The sequence below is a fragment of the Oenanthe melanoleuca genome, chromosome Z, assembly GCF_029582105.1.
Source record: "Oenanthe melanoleuca isolate GR-GAL-2019-014 chromosome Z, OMel1.0, whole genome shotgun sequence".
Classification (NCBI taxonomy): Eukaryota; Metazoa; Chordata; class Aves; order Passeriformes; family Muscicapidae; genus Oenanthe; species Oenanthe melanoleuca.
Genome location: NC_079362.1, coordinates 65,463,877 through 65,487,699, shown reverse-complemented (window position 1 = coordinate 65,487,699; position 23,823 = coordinate 65,463,877). Strand labels below are relative to the sequence as shown.

The following is a 23,823-nucleotide window of genomic DNA, read 5'->3' as shown; positions in this document are numbered from 1 at the left end:
CAAATTGTTTATATCCATTAAGGCTGTCCTTACATAATCAGCGACCTATTGAACTAGTTAGCAGCAGTCTCTTGACAGCAGTGAGCTGAAAAGCAAAACAAGAGTGGAAATGTAGTAAAGACATTTTTTCAGGTGCTCATGACTACTGGTTATTACTTGCAACAATAATCCCTCACGCCTCTTTGAACTAAAATAGTTAATGATGTAAATCCTAGTACAACTGTGATGACCTAACTAGCCTTGCACGGATTTACTAGGCAAGAGTTGTAAAAAGAGTCCATCACAAAACCAAAGAGCTTCTAAACCTGGCTGACCTTTGGCTCAGCTATCTGAATCACAGAAAATACCCACGCACTCGTCCATGAGCTGGGAAAACTTAGATGTTATTTGAGGGGTCATGGAGAGATTTTGCAGGGAGGATTAAAATCAGCTAAAGATATAAAGAGCAACTTTTCTCAAGTAGCAGTAAAGATCCACATGCAAAGGGATAACAAGACCAAAGTTGAAGAAGAAAAAAATTTGGGAATATGATATTCATTCTTAAGCTGTGGCTATTGGTCCTCCCATAGTCAGAAAAAGAAAGCTTTAAGGTCAGGTGGAAAAAATTATCTGGGGGGACAAAGTCCTACAGACTGCAGTAGAAAATATCTTCTATTTGTAGAACCTAGCCCATACACTTTAGACTACCTGTCCTTGGATGTAAAAGTTTACTCACATAAAGTTGTGAGTAAAAATTCCATGTTTGTGTTGAGCCCTACCCACTGTCAGTGGTCAGAACCAAGGCAGCAGCTCCACAGCGACAGGGTAACAACTCAGACACTGTTTACGTAAGGAGTGTAGGTTACAGTGACCTCTCTTCCAAATGTTAGGGGTTTAATTCTACAGCACAATGATGAACACGGACACAGCTGCTTAGCTGAGCCTGCACTGTAGCGACAGGAAAAGAGAGGAAAAAGATCCACTTTCCTTCTCCTTCTGGAGCATTCCAGAGTTCTAGTCTGAACTTATAAACTAATTTTTACATGAGTCAGGAAACAACAAGCAGGTGTTTACCATTCCTTTGCTTCCAGGATCCGCTCAGCAGTGACAGAGAAGGGCAGTGGAGCTGGGGAAGGGTCTGGAGCACAAGTCCTATCAGAACCAGCTGTGGGAGCTGGGGGTGCTCAGCCTGGAGGCTCAGGGGAGACCTTATCATCCTCTACAGCTCCCTGAAAGAAGGCTGTAACCAGGTGGGGATTGGCATCTTCAACCAGGCAACCAGTGACAGATCAAGAGGACATAGTCCAAAATTGTTCCAGATGTTCCAGTTGTTTCCAGAGGTTTACATTGAATGTTACAAAGAAATTCTTCACAGAAATGTGATTAGACATAAGAATGGACTGCCCAGGAACGTGGTGGTGCCACTGTCCCTGCAGGTGTTAAGGAAAGACCGAATGTGGCACTCAGTGCCAAGGTCTGGCTGACACAATGGTGTTGGGTCATGGGCTGGACTCTGTCACAGGACCAGAGGGAGCTTCAGACAAACCCTCCCTTAGCCTCAGATTTCTGGCAACTGCTTAAATTTAACAAATCACTCTGGCACACAAGCTCTAGGGATGTCAAACCAGATTGTTTAAAAAAATAAAATATGTATTAAACAGTCCATAGATAGCAGACAAAAGATCTTAATCAGAGTTACTTACTGCAAAGTATAAAATTAAAAAGAACATAGATTACAACTTAACATAAAAAAGTGCACAGCATTAAAGCTGCACCTATATTAGAGCTAGAAAAAAAATAGTATTGATTAGGGCCCAAATGTAACTTACCACCAAAATGTCAATAATGTACACAGATTTTTTCCCCCAGAGGAGTAACTGCCAAGCAAGTGTCCCTGCCCAGGTGAGAAACTCCACACATTTCCAGGGAGCGTGCAGAATATTTCTGCTTTGTGAAAGATTTGGTGTAGCTTTTATAGTTTGTAAAGTGAGGTGTCTGTCAGTCAGAAATTCAGTTTATCTTCCAGATCTCTCTCTGACAGTAAGATGTTTATTGGCAGTTTATTGGAGATGCTAGATCACTGTTAACCCCATGGTGCCAGAATACCTCACTGCAAGACAGCTCATCCTGTTTGATTTATCTGACCAGTTAACAAACAAGAGATAAGCTCTTGTTGTGTGTGTGAGACAGACTAGATGAGCTCAGAGATCTTTTCCAGCCTAAATGATTCAGTGATTCTCTGGCAGTGTTTGTGTCAGAGACTGGTGTACTTTGGTGTACACCAATCTGTCAGTTTCTATACTGTAAAGGACCACGTTTCAGGACTTTGGCACTGGACCACTCAGAGTTGTATTTTGGGACAATGTGAAATGGAACTCAAACCTGAGTTCAGACATGGGAGGAACAGCTGCTAACAGATGTGGAGAAGTGAGATTCTTTGGCCAGGCTGCAGCTTGAAGCAGAGCTTTCACTGGTCTTTTATAGATTCAGCTTTGAAGATGGAAAACAAAGATGATTACAAGTTTGTTTCATTTAGGAAAGAACATTTTCACAAATATTCAAACAGTATAATAGTAGATTATAGAAAATACAGTCTCAAGACCTTCTGTTTTATTGATTCAGAACAAGAACCTGAATGCAAGTCTTTTTTGCCTCAGCTGCAGAGCTCCTGACTTTGCTGAAATAGTCTCCCCCTTTTTAAAAGAAAATCTATCTTGTTCTGATGATGCCTTAGTTAACCATCCCTATCATATATGAGCACTTGAATGGGAGGTCCTCTGGAATATCCTGACTGTGCTTCTTTGAAAACAATCTAGATAAGTTGCTTCATCAAAATTTTGCCTTCGACAGTTCACTATTGCCCTGACATGATACTTTTGTGCTGCCTATTTCACACACACACACAAAAAAAAACAACCAAACCAACCAACCAACCAACCAACCAAACAAACAAACAAACAAAAAAACAAAAAAACAACAACAACAAAAAACCCAAACAAAAAAAAAAACCAAACCAAAACAAAAAAAATAAAACAAAACCCTCCTCATTATGCATTACCAATCTTCCAAAACCTTTCTGGTAGTGTCTTGTTGCTTCCATCCTTCAGACTTAAACTTCCCAATTTTTATCAGCCGTAAAAATCTCTGAGCCATGGCCATTTCTATGTCCCAGGATTTCTGGAGTGCTTTCCATTGTAGCAATTTCTCAAACCCACTTGAATGTAATTTAAAAAAATATCTTTTTTGTATTTCCTTCCTTGTTTCTCCCAAAAGTTCACAACAATCTTTGTCCTACTTTCCTAATATGCTACGATTTTAAGCATCTCTGGGTCCCATCTCTAATGTATCTCATTCCTTACAACCTCACACAGGAATCCAGCTCTACTTGAGATTCAAAGAGTCTAATATAGTTAACTTTCTTCAATATAGCAGCAAAACAACCTGTCCTTCCTAAATTAAATAAATTTTCCTCCTTACACTACTCCTTGCCTATCACAGAATGCACTGCACAAATGAAGTCAGACACAGCTAATTATGTATGTCTACTCTTTGCTTACTTCTCTTTACAGGACCTGCCTCCTGGCCTCCAGCAAGAATAGGCATGATTAGATTAAAAAATCCAGGGACCCTCTGATCATCCCTCCAACCCCATCCAATGCCATTAGTACTTAGTTATGGACAAACCTCAACTTCTGTATCTCAATTTAGCCTGTTCAAACTATTCTTCCTTGAAGAGTTATTACACACTAAATGAACCAGAGAGCAAAATGCTGAACTTAGTACAGCAGCAGAAACATTGTCTGTAATACTGGACAACCAGGATCCTTGCTACTGTGAACACTGTGTTATTTATGAAGAGTGAAACTACTGACAGAAGAAACAAAACTATTTCCTTTTCATTAATATTAGATATTAACACCTGTTAACTGCTTGGTGATGTGAAGTGAAATCATTCCAGAGTAGCTATTCAGATTTCAAATTGGAAAAAAATGATATCATAGTACTTTTATTTTAGTGGATAAGATAAATCAACTGAAAGATCGATTATTAAAGACATAGGTTAAATTTGAAAGAAAGAAAGGACCTGGAGCTGAATCTCTAAAAATCCATGAGGATGAATGGCCTAGTCTATCAATTACTTTGGCTAAAATTTCTGATTAAAAATTATATTAAGAACCACAGAGATGAGACTAGGAAACATGGAAGTTTGTTTTAAAAAGAAAAAAGTTCAATCTTAGAAGAATTATGAAATCATTTAAATAGACTACTGTGCTTGTTTTGTAAATGAAAATAACTTGTAACTGAGTTCAGAATTTGTTTATCAAACCAGATATTAAACCCACTAATTCAATAGCTACACTATCTCCTTCATGCTTTTTACATGGTCAGGTGATGCTTTCAAAAGACCTGAGTGTCATAAAACACCATCAGCTCATCAGATTAATGCCTGGGTTACACTGTGGCTGTGAAATAATATTCATATTTCTTGTGTCTGAAACACAAAATATTTCTGCCCCGTCTACCTGTCAGTATCAGTGCCATTCACATATAAACCAGTTAGTTCTGAATCAATTAGCTTGAGAATTTAAATTGGTATTACTGCATTAATATAACTCTCCACAGGGGCTAATGTATGCTGGTTTTTACAGTTGTGTAATGTAGCCAATTCCTCTTACAGTTTTAGTTAATGAAAGACTCTTTTCCACATTTTCTTCCAAAAACTGTTGTGTAACATCACTGTGTACTGTAAATAGCTTCCCACTTCCATCTGCTGTCTGCTCTAAACTGCTCTGGTTTGCAAAGTTCTTGTTTTACAATTCTTCAGCATAGAGCCTTGTTGTAACTTCTGGACTATGGTTACCAGTAGCAGTGGCACATAAAGGTTATATACACTGTCAATACTTTCTTACTAGTTAGAGTCTAAAACAGTGCCTAAAAAACTCATTTTAATGAAAACATTTCATAACAGATTGGACATTACAAGACCCCTGAGTTCAATGGGAGACACCTTACTTTCCTTTCTGAAAGGAAACACCAAAGGCCCCACAAATACAATACGGATAACAGACATTCTAGACTTAAACTTTGTTTGTGACTACAGTGACAAGAACACTTTAAAATAATAAACTAGAGGTTATAATGGTTGATTCTTAGTACAGGTAATGTAGTAACCCACAAAAAAAAAAGATTTTTACCAGTCACTGCTACAGTTCCCAACAAAGTTCAGAAAGCCAAGATTATTTGAATGATGCCAGGTAATTCTGAATTATGGCTCTATTGGTTTTGTGTGGCAAGGCCTTGGCAGCAGAGTGGCTGCAGTGGCTGCTCTGTGAGCAGCTGCCAGGAACTTTCCCCGTGTCCAAGAGAGCCAGTGCTAAGTGGATCCAGGATGGACCCTTTCCTGGCCATGGCTGAGTGCCAGGATCAGCGATGGCAGTAGCACCTCCGGGAAAACGTATTTATAAAGAGGGAACAAAACCCGCAGCAGCTCCACCCAGAGGGGTGAAGGAGAATGTGAGAGCAGCAGCTCTGCAGGCACTGAGGTCAGCGAAGGAGGAGAGTGTTGAGGCAGCTGTGCCCCCACAGCCCTGGAGGAGCCCACTCAGAGCAGGTGGGTGCCCCAAGGAGGCTGTGACCCCACGGGAAGCCCGTGCTGGAGCAGGCTCCTGGCAGCACCTGTGGGCTGTGGAGAGAGCAGCCCAGCCTGGAGCAGGACTGTGACCCACTGGGAACCCACAATGGAGCAGCTGCTCCTGAGGGACTGCACCCTGTGGAGGAGCCAGACTGGAACAGTTTGTGAAGAGCTGCAACCCATGGGAAGTACTCACATGAGAAATACATAGAGGACTGTCTCCCATGAGAGAGACTCCTTGCCAGAGCAGGTAAAGAGCATAAGGAAGAAGGAGCAGCAGAGAAAATGTGTGATGAGCTGACTACAACCTCCACTCCTTGTTCCTCTGTATTGCTCGGGGGAACAGAGACAAGTAAACTGTAGAGTTGAATCTAACAAGCAGAATGGAATAGGGAATTTTTTTCTTTTATATTTGTTTTCTCATTAGTATTCTTATTTCTCTACTCCTGTGTTATTAAGCAATAAATTAATTTACCCAAACTGCCTGTGATGGTAGTAGACGACTGATTCTCTCCCTGTTTTTATCTCGACCCATGAGTGTGCTGTTATTTTCTCTCCCTTGTCTAGTAGAGGAGGGATGTGACAGCATGGCTTAGGTGGGCACCTTGCAGCCAGCCAAGGTCAACTCACCACACAACTGATAGCAGAGGGAACCACAGCTTTACAGCTACATTTCCCCACAACATGCTAATTAGATATCATTATTACTGTACAGTTTCTATGATGACCAGAGTCTCTAGATCTAATTGTTTTGCTGGGTACAGTACAAACATCAAAGAATCTAACAATTTAATGCATAAAAGCTTTGCAATAATTCAGACTAGAAGAGGTTTTAAGAGGTCATATAGATCCCAAGAGCACCAAGGAGGGATCAACAATACCAATATAATTCCTTAGATTTGCTTAATCTATACAATTAGGGGAATTTTGAAACCTCCTTAGGCAATGTAGACTATTGATATAGTGTTTATAATGATAAAATATTCTTAACATCTATTCTTTATCTTGCCTGCTACACCCTAACCCTAATCCAAGTACTTCTTCTGCAGCCTAAAAGCAACAGAACAACAGACTGCTCCTGTCTCTTTGTCGAGCTCAGAGCTTCTTTGAACGCTTCAAATATATCTGCACAACTCAAACCACACTCCCATTTGTAAATGGTATGGTATTTACTTTTTGCACAGCAGGATGACATTATTGACTCCTGCTCTTTTTTTGTTGTGTTAAACCCTCATTTATACTTGCTAAGATCCAATTATTGAAATTATTAGAGAGGTCCCTCTACCCAAATTAATGTGCAAAATAGACCATATTCTGAAGTCAACAGTATAGCTTTTATTAAACAGTAGTCGTGACAGAGAGAGAGATTTTGGGGGGAGGAGAAAGGAGGAGGGGGAGAGAGAAAGTAAGAGAAGCAGATTAAATAGAAAAAAATATCACCACTCCATAGATTCCAACGATATCCCATTTGTTCTCTTCTTTTGGTGCTCTCAGTAGTTGCAGTCTTGTCAAGGTGGTGGTTGCAGACTGTATCCATCAAGTGGTGGAGGAAAGGACCCCAAAAAACATCAGGTCCATGGGTTTTATATTATGCTGAGGCTACGTGGAAATGCCCCCTGTACCTCCCCTGGATGATGTAACAGTGGATTAGGGGATATTTCATGAGTCTTTGACATCTTCTAAAATGTTGCAGCTGTCTCTTACCATTGTAGTTGAAACAACCATGGCCCACTACAGCCCATCAGCCAAGATGAATGCCTTCATCCTACAGGAGACTGTCCTGGTACTTTGGAGGGGAGTTTTCACAGCAGAGCCATTATGTAAGGGAGGACATCAGCATATAAGAAGGACTTATGCCCCCTTTCAGGGTTTGTCTTTTATCATCCTCTTGCATTATCTGGAAACCCAGCTTGTAGCACCAAGCATGCACACCCTTCTGCACTCTGTGCATCACCAGCAAAGCACTTAGCCAATTGAGGCATTAGCACCAATAGCCCAGTCTCTCACAGCACTTGTATGGTTTGAGTCGTTAATCACTAGCAACCCACTCTCACAATACCAGATACCTTCCTGAACTCTTGTTATCTCAGTCCTATATTTGTGCAGTTGTGCACCTAAGTTTCAGAGCAGCACCTTAGTCTTATTTCTACTAAGCAAGGTTTTATTTATCAGAAACCATACAGCAATATTATATAAAAATAACTTTTTTTCTTCTTTTTCTCAAATAAGATAAAGTCCCTCTCCTATCACCAATGTCTAGTACAATGGTATAATCCTATCCATATCACTAATGACATATTCATTAGTTGCCACACCAAGGAGCTTTCTGCTCCTTTGCTCAGACAGTGATCCACTGACAACCAGTTGTAAATAATTTTCCCAGGACTGACCATCCTGCACAGTGGTTTCATATAGACTATGGGTTTCTAGATAATTTATGAAGATTTCATGAAATTGTCTTGAAAGCCTGACCACAGTGCAGATATATGACATCACTACTGATCTTTTGTCCTTGAATCTTGTTACCTTCTTTAGAAGGAAATCAGAGCACTTTTGAGAATATTTCATTTCAGTGGGAACTGGTGTTGCTGTTACTTATCTCCATGCTACATGTAATGGATCTACTTCAGTGTCTTAGAGCAGTTTATAAATCAAGTGATCAAGACAGAAATAGTACAGCTAAAAAAAGATCTGTTAAAAATCTGCACAGGAGATTATAATTGATAACAGGATATACACACTGCTGACCATGTCTTTTGCTGTCTAAAGAAAACATTTTGCCTCCCTTTTCCCTTGGCATTTTTTAGATTCAAGGGTGATGATAGTTTCATGCTGGTAGGACAGGGCAGATGCTCTGCCCATTTTCTTCTAATGCAGGTCCAGCTCATTATGGCGACATGTAAATATTTCTAAAATATATACAGTAAAGTGTGCATAAATATCTATAAATGCATGGACTTCAAAAAAGAATTTGTACTTGCAGAAGTTTACATATTGCTTAATAACAAGTATCAATAATAAAGTTTAAATATTAATAGAAGAAAAAAAGAGAAGAAAAAACAGATACACAATCACCCGTTAACAGGACTGATGAAACCCCAATCAGATTACTGTACAGTGTTACTTGGTTGGTCTTTGGATTCTGTGCTGTGCTGCAAGATGTAGACAATATTGCCTACTAAAATGGAAAAGCAGAACAAAAATTCAACTTTACAGCAGCACGTGCAGGGGCACTAAGAAGGATTTGCAATGGGTTTTCCCCAAAAGAGAAAATCCACTGGTTAAATGATAGATATGAAGCAATTTCTGAAACAAACCCAAATTACCCAGTGTGACAATGTCAAGGACAAGGGATTACACTTACCCAAAGACCTCCCCTGAACCTGGTGCAGCAGTAAACACAGCCCTGTTAGGACAAAAGATGAATTTCTGAAGGCAGCTTTGAGGTCATCTACACCTTACATAGCAGACAGGATTTACAAATTCAGGAAGTCTCCTAACCTGTCATCCATGGCTGAAAGTGCTCAACACATAATTCATCAGGTTCATTCTTCAACAACTTTGCAGCAAATATCCAGCACAGTTGTTCAGACCTACACAATTTTCCCCACTTTAGTCCAGGGTGCAAATTGTGTTACAACTGGCAGTAATGGCATCTCAAGGAACAAGCTCTTTGGGATGCCTGATTGCATTGGGGCAACTTCAGACAAATCCAGGATGGGTTTAGTACGATATTTGGAGCAGCCATGAACAAAAAGCAGGCTTGTTAAAATGTATCTCCTTTTCTAATGGTAGAATAGGCTATCTTCCTCTGTATTTATTGGCTTTTTCCTAGTGTTCAGTAGAGTTTACTATTCTTCTACTTCTTCTGGTGGCTGGAATAAAGAGCACTACTCACCCTTTTCCTTTTAAGGGTTTGAGAAAGGACAGCCCTTCAGGGCTGTGATGTGTCTCTCAACAACCCTGGAGACATCCTGCTTTGCCAGATTTCAAATTGGCCACAACTGCTTGGGAGACATATCTGATCACATCTCTGGCCATGTTTTTAATCATGCTTTTAACATGTGGCTTAATAATTCCCAAACTCCTTGGGAAAAATTATATAGCTTTTCAAAAAAGGCTGTAGAATACAGCTCCTAGTCCATTTGGGATGTCTGTTAATTTATGTAAAAGGACAGGTCCTTTAAATTATTTTGTTACTTCCTTTTACTACTTATTCTTTACTATATGGTGGCTTTGCTAAAACACCAGAACCTTCCAGGTCATCAGATAAAATTCACAACCTCCTTTCCACTGTGAAATAAGACATGCTTGCTTTCATTTCTATTTATTTCAGTGCTTCCTTTATCAAAATGAGGTTGGTTTACTGGCACATAATGCAGTTTGTACCGTGTTGATGCAATGAGCTCACTGCTATTGCCATTTTCCAGAACTCACCATGAGAATGGAACTAATAAATCTCAAACTAGCTGGTTTTCAACAATGTTTTGTGTAGAGGTAGATGTTGATGAAAACCTTCCAGGCTTGTCAGTGAAAAGGGAAACTGTCACTGGCAACCCCTGGAGAAGTTTCTAAAAATTACGCTTTCTTCCCAGCTGTATAAAAAATATAAGAATTTTCATCCATTTTAAGCTTTGATTTCCAAATTGCAGGACTGAAGACCATAGCTGATCAACAGTTAAAGCTCTGCTGTTGGAAAGTTGTTGTTGGAGCTAGTAAGTGTTTATACATTCCAGCAATATGCATATGCAAGAATAATGGACTTGCTGCAAAGAATAATGCCATGTCTTACCCAGCAGCACTATTAATATTATTCCAGCTGTCTGGGTATTGTATTTCTGCTAACCTCACCTCCCACTGGCCTGATGGCTTCCAGGAGCTTTGAATAGCTGTTTGGTAAAGTTCAAACTGGTGTTTTGTGGGGATATTTTGGTGCAAGCTTTGTTGGGAAGCATGATGTGAAAACTGTGGTTTACCATCCTTCTTTTTGTCCCACTCTGGCTCCAACTGCTAAACATCATGGAGTAGAGAGGCTTGTATCCAGCTGTTAAATTTCTAGGGCAAGCAATACCCCTTTACCAATAGCTGTTTCTTCCCTTGTCTTTTTACTGCTAGAAACTTTTTAATTTTGCCCTCAGTAGTGTTCACTTTTTAAAGCTCATTGGAATAGAATATCTCTTGACACCTTGGTGACTGTAGTCTATTAGGCAGTACATCTGACCCTTTCTCATAGTTTCAACTAATATCTGTGAACATCTGCTCATAACCACTGTCAAATTTTTCTTTTGTCCTAAACATCCTCATGGTCTTCTTTCTGAGTGGAGGTATATTTACTCTAATTTTAATTTACTAATTAAATTAATTAATTACTAATTTACTCTAATTTACTCTAATTACCAGTTACCAGACAGGTTTTTCCAATTCCTTGCACAGCTTGGATGTTTCACACACATATCTGACTCTGGCAGTAATGAAGCAGCTGTGGTTATAGTTCTTTATAATAAACTCCAATAACACACCAACGTAGCAAATGGTAACTGTGTGCTCTAAAACATCCCCATGTCTTGGTTCTGAGCATCCTCTTTAAGCAATCTGTGACAAAGGCATCTATCTCATTACTAGTAACAAAGATGTGAAAATTATTTTAATTTAACAGCTTGTGTGAAGGCTGATTTAAGAACATCCATTCTCTCCTTGGTCTGTAATTACTAAGGCAGGAAAAATGGTTTTAAAAGCTTCAGCTACTTGAGAACCCATTCTGCCTTTCAGACTCACAGTCCAGACACACTTGGATAATATATTCACCTCCATTAAAACGAGCTTAATGCTATTATTATTGTGCTTAGAATAGCCCACAAATACCTGATACTCCTAAAGGACTCTTTCACAGATGTGTGTATATTGTGAATCTTGATTTACATGACATGAGACCACCTGTTTTATGGTCAGATAACAGTACTGTTTGTTTCAAAAAGGGCCTTAAACTCCTAAAGCTTCCCAGTTCTCCAGGAGCACAGAAAATGTCTTTTAACAGATGCTGCAGTCTATCAACATAGTGCTACTATATCCGTGTAGAAAAACAAACATTAGGCAACATTTAAGTCATGTTCAATGAAATTTTATTTATTAATTGATCACTGGGGTGATGGTGATCTGTCTCCTATTGTCACCATTTCCTTTCTTTCAAAGCTGGGGTTTTTGGCTGTCTTACTTTTGTTAATCCTCTCGTTCTAAGCAGGAAAAAAACAATTCACAAAAAAATTGTGTCTTTTGTATATTCAGCCAGGATTGTGTTTTCAGAAAGTGCTATGAACTCCACATGAACATAAAGATAAGGGAATACATGGAGCATAATCCTTGTCATGATATTACAAGTATGTGTTAGAACACTGAGATGTAGACAAGAGTGGTCTCACCTCCCCTTAGACAAAATTTTGTTTTCATAATACCCAACCATCTTCTCTAGAATGCACACGGTCTTTTTAGGAAAACGTTTTGGGATGTAGGTGTCCCTACAAACATGTTGCCATGAAATTATTTTTTCTTTCTGGCCTTCAACTTTAGTAAGCAGTATTACCTATATTTTTTAGAATAGGAGAAAGCTGCAGGACAGCCCCAAGGTGACCTGGTTGGTTTGAAGGTAGAAGAAAGAGGGCCTCTTGGTCAGATTAGCACATCTGGTCTGTTGGTTGGATGACCTGGGGCTGGGTGGCAGCCTCCTGGACAGCTTCACAGGCTCACCCCTCTGCCCAATGCACATTCAGATCTTCTCATGTTCCCCCACTCCCTCTGACATACCCCCACACCATTGAACTGTACTTTCCTTTTATTTTGTTTTCTTTCTACTAAAATTAAATTTTCACTTAATTTAATTCTCTCTTACTAAACATTTGCATACACACACTTTATAAATAAAATCCTTGTGTAGTACAAAGAAGTACAACTATGCACGAATATAAATTTATACACTTCATACACTTTCACCTGTGTCTTTGTAAAGACAAAAAATGCACATAGGTGTGTGTATCTATGAAGGCCTTTGATGTACTTCTGTGGCAAAGAAAAAGGCAAGGTATTCAGCAAGTACAGAGTGTTCAGAGATCACATGGGATATGGCCACGACCTTGACAAAATGGTGACTCCTGAGGACAAAGGGAGGACTTCCAAGGCCTCATGGATCTGATACATTTCTAGGCTAAGCGGGTTCTATGGCTGGAATGGGGGGAAGGGCTTTGGGTGACAGTGGTTATGAGACTTTTGAGGGTCAGGTCTTCCAGCAAGAGTTGGAGGAATGGAGCCTGCACTATCTGACACCAAAGTTATTCTTTAATTGAGACCAATGGCATCTCCCTTGGCTGTAGCCTTATCTTGTCCTCTCCCCATTTGTGTAAATCACAATAGAAATTTATACTGCTGCTACTCAGACAAGGAATGAAGAGAGGTGCGAGACATAAATTAACTAGGAAAGGGTATATAATAAAAACTAGGGAGTGAACTTACATACTACTTCAACATACAACAGTAATAATTACAGGGAGTTTGGGGTAATTCGGCATTACTTAGGCTAATCAGATATATGATGATTAGGATACATAGATGATACAAGGCACATGAGGTTGGGCTTTTACTGAAGAGAAGATTAGAAGACATAACTTGAGTGACAAATAGACAGGAAACTAATTTTTTGTCTTCCTTGTATTAGGACAAAATAGTATGATCATAACCAATTACTTTATCTAGACAAAGAAACCCTTTATATTGTTACTTAAAACAAAGGGGGCACAGGAGGATTCTAACTTCAAATACCCAGACTTTACTAGTGAACCTGGTTACTCAGTAGTTTAGTTAAGCAAGGTAGTTTAGTTAACATTCCATCTAACTAAATAATTTAAATAGTAGTGCCTTAAAGACTAATCTTTTTTCTTTATAAAATACATACATTCTTTCATACATTTTTGTTCTGTATTCACAAAATCGTGATCCACCTACCTTTCATAAAGTAGGTAGAATTTGCCCTATAATCACTGTAGTGAATTGTTCTTTATTTTCTCTTTGCATCATAATTAAGTAAAAGGAATCTTTTGAAAGAAAAGCCTACTCTTTTTGTATTTCTTTCTTGAACTCTCATGATTTACCAGCTAATGTTTAGGGGTGAAGAAACAGCAACAGAAGCAATCCAATTTTTGGATGAGGCTGAGAGCAGATGTAGATTTGGCTACAAGTCATCTTTGCTTTTCCAAAGACCATCTCCTCTTTCATCCAAGAAAGAAGGGTCACACCATACAGCAGAATCCAAAATGTGCTATTCATCAAACAGATGATCTGTTGTGAATTCTAAACCCTCCATTTTTTATATCATGATTGCTCCTGATTGTTCTTGCTCCAATTAGAGGTCTGAAAGTTTTCAGAAATTATTGGTGCCAAGTTTATTGACTGTTTTTATGAACCAGTACATACTTGCTCACAGGGAATGTTATGTATCACATGCTCACCAGAAGTGGAAATGTGACAATTTAAAAGCACTGTTAATATGGAATGACTTTGCCCTGAGGGAACAATGAATTTGGAAAGAAAATTGCCATGCCAAAAAACTCGGGTTACCTCAGGTTGTAAGGGGTTTGAAATTCAGAAGATTAGAAAATTTCTCAAGACAAGGAAAACTAATGATATCAGATGTAACAAATACGCTGAATGAGATCTTTTCAGAGATCACTATCTGTAACTCTAGACGGATCATACTGATAATCTAATCTATGCACAATGGTATTAGGACTCAACCTAAAGGCAATCCTGAACAGCAGAGATATTTTAACATTTATTTTGAACATTCATTCTTTCTCATTTTTAATTTGCTAATTTAGAGTGGAGCAGGAAAAGAGAACAACTCTGCCTGCTTGGTCATACCTAGCTGCTGCTAGGTATGGGGAGCATGCAGTAAAGGAAGGGTCAGCCAGAGCCACAGCTCCACTTGGCAGGTACATACTGCAAGCAGGGGAATTACCAGTGGCTCTACTGGAAGCTAGAAATTTTCAGGTCTGAAGAGTGATTGTAAACATAGCCTGCTGGATATGAATGTTTTTTAACAAGTAAGTTTTTATAAGGATTAAAGTTCATGTTAAATAGAATCATTACCAACCTGTATCTGTGATAGATAAAGCAAGGTCTCAGAGTAAGTAAGTTCATCAACTCTTCAGTGAGACCAGGCAATATAAAAGGTAGGAAGGTCAACAGTTAGAAACTTTCCTTCTCTCATTATTTAGCTTGTAAAAAACCCTGCACCCTTGACTTCTTAATGTTTCATTAAATTGATCCACAGTGATAATTTAGGGTGAGAATGAGGATTGCAGAATAGATACATCTACAGCTGACCAATGAATAAATTATATTAAGATAACGTGGGCTGGCTTTTTAGAAGAATTAAGATCAACCTCAAGGCTGATCAACTAAGTTTATCCTAACTGCCCATGCAGCCTAAGTACAGACTCACATGACAGGAGATTTTTAATTCAGAGCTAGGCTAAGGACAATGTGATAGCAATCACAGATAAAAAGAGACCAAACAATACACCTCCCCAAAACTGTAGAACAGGTGGGAAAAGTTCAGTGAGAAAGTCTTTGTAAGTGAAGTTGTTAGAGCATTAGATGAGTGCAATTTGTGAGTACAACAAAAAACTTGGGGTATTGGCTGAGCTGCCCTTTGATCTTACCTTGTGAAGCAACCCTACATCCTCTCTGAAAGGCAGCTGTACTGAAGAAATAAATGGGAAACAAAAGTGGTGCTGAAGCCACAGAAAACTAAGCTTTTCTGGGAGGAATAGAACTTTGAAAGAAGGGTATTACATGGCAAGATTTTGTTATGAAACACTAAAAAATGCTGCCTGAAGAATAAAAAGAATAAAAAAAGAATATTTTATTTGTATTGATATGTACATGCGGTCACATAAATATACAGAAAATATAGAGTTTGTAAATCTGAGTGTCTGAGAACATCAGAATATTAGTTTGAAATAAGACAAATGGAAGTGGTAGTAAGAACAAAAACATTTCTAGTGTTTCTAGTGTTCTTTGAGTCTGTAATTAACCTGTCTCTGATTCTGGAGAAGAAAACCACCTGGGAAGATAGAGGTTTCAACTCAAATAGTGATGCAGCTGAATGAAGTGGCTGAACTCCATTTGCTTCACTGCCAAAAGGTTGTGGGGAAGTCAAACTTCCACAATCTCTAAATGAAGGCCAGAGCTTTCAAAAGCACAATTTGTCCCGTTTCTGACAGCTGAACTTTACTTACTATGGGTGGTAATTGCAGATGGAGCCATGAACACTTAACATCTTAAGAAGGTATATTTTGCTGATCAACAACAAAATGATGATAATACAATGTAAATAGCTGAAAAACTTTAAACCCCTTCTGAAAAATAAAGATGAAAATTCTGAGACTGAACTATCCTATCAGCTCAGTCCACCGGAAAACCTGCCCTTTCAAAGCATCACACTTTTGACATAAAAATTTAATCTGGCAGATTTCCAGATCAATTTTAACAACAACACCAACAAAATACTAGGATTACCCATCAGGTTTTTTTGCTCCTTGCTGGCTTTAGCTCACTGCATTTCTCCAGATTTTGTTTCCCTGCACGGTCTGCGTGCTCAGTGCCATAGTGGGGATTTAGGTTAGTCCTTGTGCAGGACTTTAAGCAGGCTGCACTGTGCCACAGGAGCCTGACGAGCACTCGCGCTGCAGAGCTGTGGGGATGCTTGGAGCTGCGAAACGAGCACGTGTAAATGGCTGCTTTTCCTACACAGACGTTCAAGCATCACTTGTTGCTAAACTTGCTCTCTGCCTGGGCAATCCATCTGCCTGCCTTGGAGGAGTGCCTAGTGCAGCTCGACAAAAGCAAGCCAAGTCTCAAAAGAAGAAAAGACTGATAGCTGCAGCAGAGCATTTCTGCAGCAGGATCTAAACGCTGGTAACACGGACACAGAATCCACACAACTGTCTCGCAGGCTGCTGCGCTCTCTAGAGGGAACTCATAGCAAGGGAAACTGCATTCATTCCCAGGGTACTAATGAATTCCCAGGTGACTGCTGGAATAGTGAAAATATCACAGATGTTGACGGTACAGCGTTCCAACAAAATGCAGGGAAAACTGGCTGAAAAGGTGCTCTTTGGTTCAAAGTACATAATTTCCTTCACTACTTGCCAGCTCATTTACCAGCCTTTCTCTCTGTTCTCTCTGAGACCCATTTCCCTTCAGCCTTTCTCTGCTAGTCTATGCCAATACCAACACATTAGGAAGATAATAACACAAAAGAGAATCTGATAACTAATGATTGTATGTGCAGACACAGAAGAGGGTAACACAGAAAGAACAAAATAATAGTTGGGGAATATCAGATGGTGGAAGATATGATGGCAGGTTTAGGAGTTCCAGGAGGATGTTTTCATTAAGCAATAACAAAAATAAGGTATATTTAGTGAACATAAATGATAAAAATCAATATTATATAATATAATATACTGATATATTATGAAATATAATGAGATTAGTATGAACAAGTGGATTTAAAATGCTTTGAAATAATAAACAGTCCAACTGTCACTTAAAAAAAAGCATACAGAAGGAGTGGCATCTCTGTGTCCACAGCTTATTTCAGTATTTTAAAAGAGAGATCATCGACTTACAAGTAAAAATCCATTTTTTCTTTCTCAAAATCTGAGCCACATGATATTTACCATACTACATTAAGCTGAACTGATTTTACCTATTTCTGTAAGTTTCTAATTTCTGCTAACAGAACTACAGTCTACTCTGCCCTTCATACAACACCAAACCCTTTACAGAAAGGTAAACAGAAACAGATTTAACTGCAGTACTTACTTTTGCCTGGTAATGAAATGTATGTTGACCCATGACAGCTCATGAATGCTTCCTGAAAAAGGACTTGAAAATCCAACGTTTCAAAGTGTTTTTCATATATTTAAAAAAGGAAAAAATCCAGAAAGAAAGAGGGAGAAGGACCCAAAAGAAAGACAAACAAAGAAAACCCTGTAAGCATTAGAGCTCTGACTGCAAAATATTCAGCCTGGCAGCTCTGGGAGAAATACAACTCTGTGTACTTGTACATGCTCACCCCATTAGAGGAGGAGTCAGTTTTGCAACACTTATGTTCCTTGCTTCAGGCAAAACAGTGATTCTCTTCAGTGCAAGCAATGTTTGTAGTGTGATGGCTGTAAAGGTGAGAGGTGTACTCTGGAGTGTAGGAATGCAGCAGCAGAAAGAGAATAATTGGGAGCATCAGCTACAAACTCTACAGGTTGTTGTGATTCCTTTTGAATGCTTATTGCCCATGATTTTTTTTTTCTGAGGGAAACCTAATACCCCTTCAACATAAACTGCATCCATAATAGTTTTTATGTACTAGTAGTCCATGTTCTATATTTTAGAATAGCAAGAAAAAATTTTACAGCAGAGTAAAAAACGTTGGCTTTACATCAAAAAGCTGATTAAATTGATGGAAAACACGTTTTTTTTCCTTGTAGTTTTGAGAGGTATTTCCTGTGACTTGAAAAGAGTTTCACATTATGCAATAAGGCTGTGAATTTTACTAACATAACTATTCAGTAGCCATCTATCTCTACTTAACTAAAAACATTTTTACATATTCTTATAAATGCTTTCCCTGAATCATATCTTCTCTGTATTCAAGCCAGGGAACTGAATATAAAATGAAACATATGTATGTATACTGAAGATTCTTTTAAAAAAGATGACTGATCAAGAAGTCTCTTTTTCATAGTGAAAGGCGATTTCAAGGGGGTGGATGCTAAGTTGTTACTAGAGTCAAGTCTCTCCACTCAAGGTCAGCATTGCTCACATATTTTGACAAAGTGGACATTCTGCAGACTATTCCAACAATCAGTAATCATAGGAACAGTGTCTTGTCAAACATTTGTGTTTCTGGAAAAATGTTTTCAGGTAAGGAGAATGTGCCTTGTGATCTATTCACACAGAAATTATCCGGGTGTGCTCCTTGAGTGTGGTTTGGCTGTGCTAAGCACCAGCTGCTGCTCATATCAGTGTCAGACTGCACCTCTGCTTGCATTGCTCCCATCATGTGTGCTATGTTATCCATTTGACTCCATGATTAGACAATGTGGGAAGTTCAGCTGGTACTGGGAAAACAATTCCCTTTTTTTCTTCTTATTTGTAAACTTCTGAACAGGTTCACTCTGAGATCAAACAAATGTTAGGAACAGAATGTATAGCTGGCAGAAAAGAATCAGTTGATGGTATCCCTAAAATTTATCACATGCCCATACCACTCAGTTATCTCTGAACAAATTCTACCAACGAATCTGTTGAAAGGAATAAAATTGCTCCTGGTAAATAGGGAATGGGTGCTTGAAGAGATGCTATCACCTTAAAAATAAGAAAAGGAATAAAAGATAGAACCTAATACATATTTAACCAGTCATGTAGTGGGCTGTGCCTGGTTGTCTTATTTCTGCATCTGCTTGACTGCTGAACACAAGGAGATCAAAACAAGGAAGAGGGAATGGGAAAGCTAAGATCTGCCTAGGGAGGAAACTTTCAAAATGAAGGTGAATCAAGAAGTACTGTTCACACCATCACTATCTTAATTTCTGTAAGAGATGTATGTATTGTTAAGGTCTGCATATACAGTTTTGTCTGTAATTAAAATAGGTTTTATAGCCCTAGAGTCTGGATAATAGGGAAAAGAGAACAAAAAGTAAATCATTAATGGATTAGTAGTGAAAGATGAGGGGTAATAGTGAAGAACTATCACTGGGATCTGTAAAAATGATAACTTTAGTCATTTATACCTGCGCTATCCAGTTCATAGTCAGCTGACGTAATGCAGCCCTGGTAACTGTGGCAGCAGGCAGAGTAGTGTGAGATAGCTCTTAAATATTTCCCCATGATTTTGAGTTAGCTTTTTCAGCTTTTAATGAACACTGTGTCCCTGTGGCTACACTACGAGCAATATTTAAGCCAGTCAGGCAAGTCAATACAAGCACACTCAGCCTCTGGTGGAATACTGCCAAGAAAAGGCAACTCTGATCCTAGGAGCACTGGATTAAGGAGAATATTTTAAGGTAGTAATAAAATCTCACATGCACAGAAGACAGGTCACCTACATTCAAGAAAGTATTTCAAATTAGGACAGAAGAAAAGAAAGCTCACCAAGATGGTGTAAAGCCCTAAAGCCTATCTATTAAAAGGTGACGGATAGAACTTGGCTGGGTTAATGTGGCAAAGTAAAGGCTGAGGCAGAAAATGGAACAGGCACTTACTTGTCCCTATAAAAGTAATATATGTCTATAAATACAAAAAAACCCTGTGCAATAGCACAGGCTAAAGCTAAATAGTTTAGGATAAAGTGCAATAGCAGTTTAGGCCAACGCACAAGAGCAGTTTTAGGCTAAAGTGCAATAGCAGTTTAGGCTAATGAAAAATGCTGGAGCAAAAACAGCAGGTACAAACAGAACACGCAAAAAACCAGAAAATAAACTAAAAGGATACTGACCACTGCAGCATAAAAAATTGAAGCAGACTTTCAGTAGGGTATAAAAAAGCACAACTATTTCTGGAATAGATCTTGGCCAGTCTCTGAGGATATTATCAGCTTGACTAGTCCCATCTCATATAACTGGTGTATCAACTTCAGAAATCTGGTTTAGGTCAGATTTTAAGCTGCCCTATCATCAACAGAGAAAGATTCCTCTGTGGCTGATCTAGAAACATAATACATTTCTAGAGACTGATTCATTGAGAGGAGTTTGTTGGCTTGGAATTTGTTAAAATAACCTACTAAATTCTTAAAAACAGTCCTTAACACCAATAAGTCATTTAAGGAAAGCAAGATTTGGTAAATTAAGAGTGCAAGGGCCTAACTTTATTTTCAATATAATGACATTTATATCAATATAACTGCAATAACCTGAATTACTCTGCACAGGAGCTCCATCAGAGTTCTGACACTTAGGTAGAACAGGAAGCACTAGGATTGGAAGAAAGGCAGGAAAGAAGATAAAGGTTGGATGAACCAGTCAAAGGAATCAATAAGGTTTCAGGAAAGGGCTTTACAGGTGAAAAAAATGTGAAAAGAAGCATGTCAGGTAGTGAGGGGTATTTACTTCAGAGGAGTACAGAGGTAAGATTGCAGTCTGTTTTTCTCTTACACAGCTCTTATCTATGAAAAACCCTCAGCCTTCCTTGGGAGTCATTGTTGAGGGATTGTGGCAGTTTGCCCCTGCCATTCCTCACCCTCCCCAGCAATTCAAGATAGAAAGGGAAAAAACAAGGCAGCAGAGGAAATCAAACAGAGAAACAAGGCAACCCTCTGTTTTCAAATGTAGAAATACTCTAAGAAACAAAATCAGAAGCTATGGAACTACAGAGGGAACAATATTTTTCATGCTGCTGTCTACTTTCTCAACAATGACCTCGTCTGAAGAAGCAGCTGCCAAAACCATCTGATGTGTCTTTCTCTAAAAACAAAACGTACTTTCAAGACATCTCTTATATAAGGGAAGACATAGCAGGTGCCATGGCTGCTCAATTCCTCTCACATGAGCGGTGTGTCTCTAAAGTCCTGGCATTCTCAGCACATAGAAAGCTAATCTGAGAAGTACAGCAAGGACACAGAGGACCAGGTTGTCCTTAGCACAATGATGATCATTCTTTTGTCACCTCTGTAGCCAATGCTACCTGATAATAATGGTCCTTGTTTACCCAGAAGTGTTCCTAAGCCAGCAAATCCAGGACACTGCATGTATTTCATGTCATCAAAAACACATTCCTTCCTTCTTCCTGGAGTTTTGTCACAGCCACAATGAACTGATGCTAGTTTATTTTCAAATTCTGTTCTTAGCATGTACCACATTTCCAGTCATTATGTTTATGAGTCTTCTCCACTTACCCTTTGTGCCTCCCACAGAAAAACACAACCACTGTAGCAACCAGGGCTATGTGACACTGCATAACACTTCTCTAGCCCTCCATAGCAGTTTGCACTTCTGGTACTTTATTCTTGCACTCCTTTTCTTGAGGTATGTGAGACTGTCATTTGCTTTAGAAATCCCCAGTCCTTTTACCCTCAGACCGGCTGTTGGATGTTCCCAGAGGGATCTCAGTCATTCTGACCTCCATGTGCATGGACCACACTGGCAAGCAGGCACAGCTCCAGGAGCCAGGGAGCCATAAGCATCAGGATCACAGGGTGTGACTGATGGTGGCAATGTGGAGGCTGACAGCAGCAAAGGAAGGGAGACTGCTTGTCCTGAAGGACCTGGCACTTTCTGGGTGAACCTGCCATGCAACTGTGGCATGCAGGACTTTTGCCAGGAGTGAGCACACATCTTGTGTAAAAGTTGTCCATCAACTGGTGAAAAATATTTCATCTACTAGCACACTTGCTCAAGCCTGCAGCCAGTGCAACTTCTGATCTGTGTTGGTATAATGGAGAAAATGGGGCTCCTAGTAGGTAAGGGACAATTGAAAGACCCAACTATCTCCAACAGTACTGAAGAAAACTGAAAATTTTATAAGGTCTGAATGAATTAATGAAAAGATGAATTAACCAATATTTTAGTTTTACAGAAGTTGTTTCTAACTTCTAAAATTATTGGTCGTGGTTTGGTTTTTTTGTTTTGTTTTTGGTTTTTTTTGGTTTGTTTAGAAATAAAATGAAACGTAACCAGAAGATCTCCAGAATTACATAACTATTAGAAATATAGCTGCCATCACTGAGAGCTGCTTTTCAGGAGTCATCCCTGTCTTATGATGTCCATAAACATATACATATACATATACATATACATATACATATACATATACATATACATATACATATACATATACATATACATATACATATACATATACATAAAATACTTTGATACATTTTAGTGCAGACTGTATGTTACATGCAACATATGCTAATTCAGGCTTGTATCCCTTGCCCTGTCAATGTCAGTAAATTCTTCTGTACAAGACTGGCATATTCAATTGAGTTTATATGTTTCTACAGATAAGTCTTTTTTCTAGGCTGGGATCAGCTCTCTGCAGACAGCAGGTCAGTGAAGGAGGAGGGGCAGGAGCTGCTCCAGCTGCCACAGCAGAGATTCCCCTGCAGCCCCTGGTGCAGCCCTGGGGAGGAGCTGTGCCCCACAGCCCAGGGAGCTCTGGGGGAGCAGAGATTCCCCTGCAGCCCCTGAGGAGCCCACACAGAGCAGGTGGGTGCCCCAAGGAGGCTGTGACCCCACGGGAAGCCCGTGCTGGAGCAGGCTCCTGGCAGCACCTGTGGGCTGTGGAGAGAGCAGCCCAGCCTGAAGCAGGATTGCTGGCAGGACTTGTGACAACGTGGGGAGGATTCATATTGGAGAAATTTGTGGAGGACTGTCCCCCCTGGAAGAGACCCCATGCTGGATGGAACTCCTTCCAGTGAAGAGGAAAGAGTGGCAGAGACAATATGTGATGGAGAATCCCCATTCCCCATGCTCCTGCTCTGCTGGGGGGAAAAAATAGAGAAATTAGTAGTGAAGTGGAACCTGGAGAGATGGGAGCAGAAAGTGTTTTACTTTTATTTCCCTTTATTCTTCTCTCATTTGGTTGGTAATAAACTAATTTTCCATAAGCTGAGTCTGCTTTGCCCATGACAATAATCACTGAGTGATCTCTCCCTGTCCTTATCTCGACCCATGAACTTTCCATCATGTTATCTAGTCCCTGTCTAGGTGAAGAGGGGAACCACAGAGCAACTTCGGTGGGCACCAGGCATTCAGCCACAGTCAACACACTACATGCTGTCTTACTTAATATTTGAATAATCACTGTTTAAATGAGATGTATTTCACTACTTATTTAGTAAAGTTGCTAAGTTGTGCCATGTTCTCTTCCTCAAGTAACTCTTCCTAGCCATAGCTGGAGAAGAGATAGTGATGGACCATTAATATGATCCAGCATGAATGTTTTTTTAATAGCATTTATTTAGTACAGTTTAAATCAAGAAGTTACAAAACAACAGGAGGTATGATGCATCTTTTCCTCAAACACATGAACATTCTTAAGCCTACTCCATGGAGATAACCTGAAGGAAGACATAATTTCCATCATTAACTACCTGATCTTTCAGAAGCCAGAGAAAAAACATAGATGGAACCTAAACAGGAAATTTTGAAATAGTTCCC

The 23,823-nt window shown here is 39.3% G+C and overlaps 2 protein-coding genes across 3 annotated transcripts in view; one reads left to right on the top strand and one right to left on the bottom strand.

Moving 5' to 3' along the window:
• PRLR (prolactin receptor) overlaps positions 1–23,823 on the bottom strand; it is a 150,601-nt gene that overhangs the window by 68,395 nt on the left and 58,383 nt on the right. The window contains exon 5 of one of the 2 annotated variants that reach the window (XM_056513314.1): positions 8,976–9,017. The exons of the other annotated variant lie outside the window; for it this stretch is intronic. The gene's annotated coding sequence lies outside the window, so the exon portion shown is untranslated. The remainder of the gene's footprint in view (positions 1–8,975; positions 9,018–23,823) is intronic. 2 annotated transcript variants of the gene reach the window in all.
• LOC130265494 (uncharacterized) overlaps positions 5,410–23,823 on the top strand; it is a 42,328-nt gene continuing 23,914 nt past the window's right edge. Inside the window, exon 1 of the mRNA XM_056514595.1 lies at positions 5,410–5,522. Within this exon, the coding sequence (XP_056370570.1) occupies positions 5,410–5,522 (113 nt within the window). The remainder of the gene's footprint in view (positions 5,523–23,823) is intronic.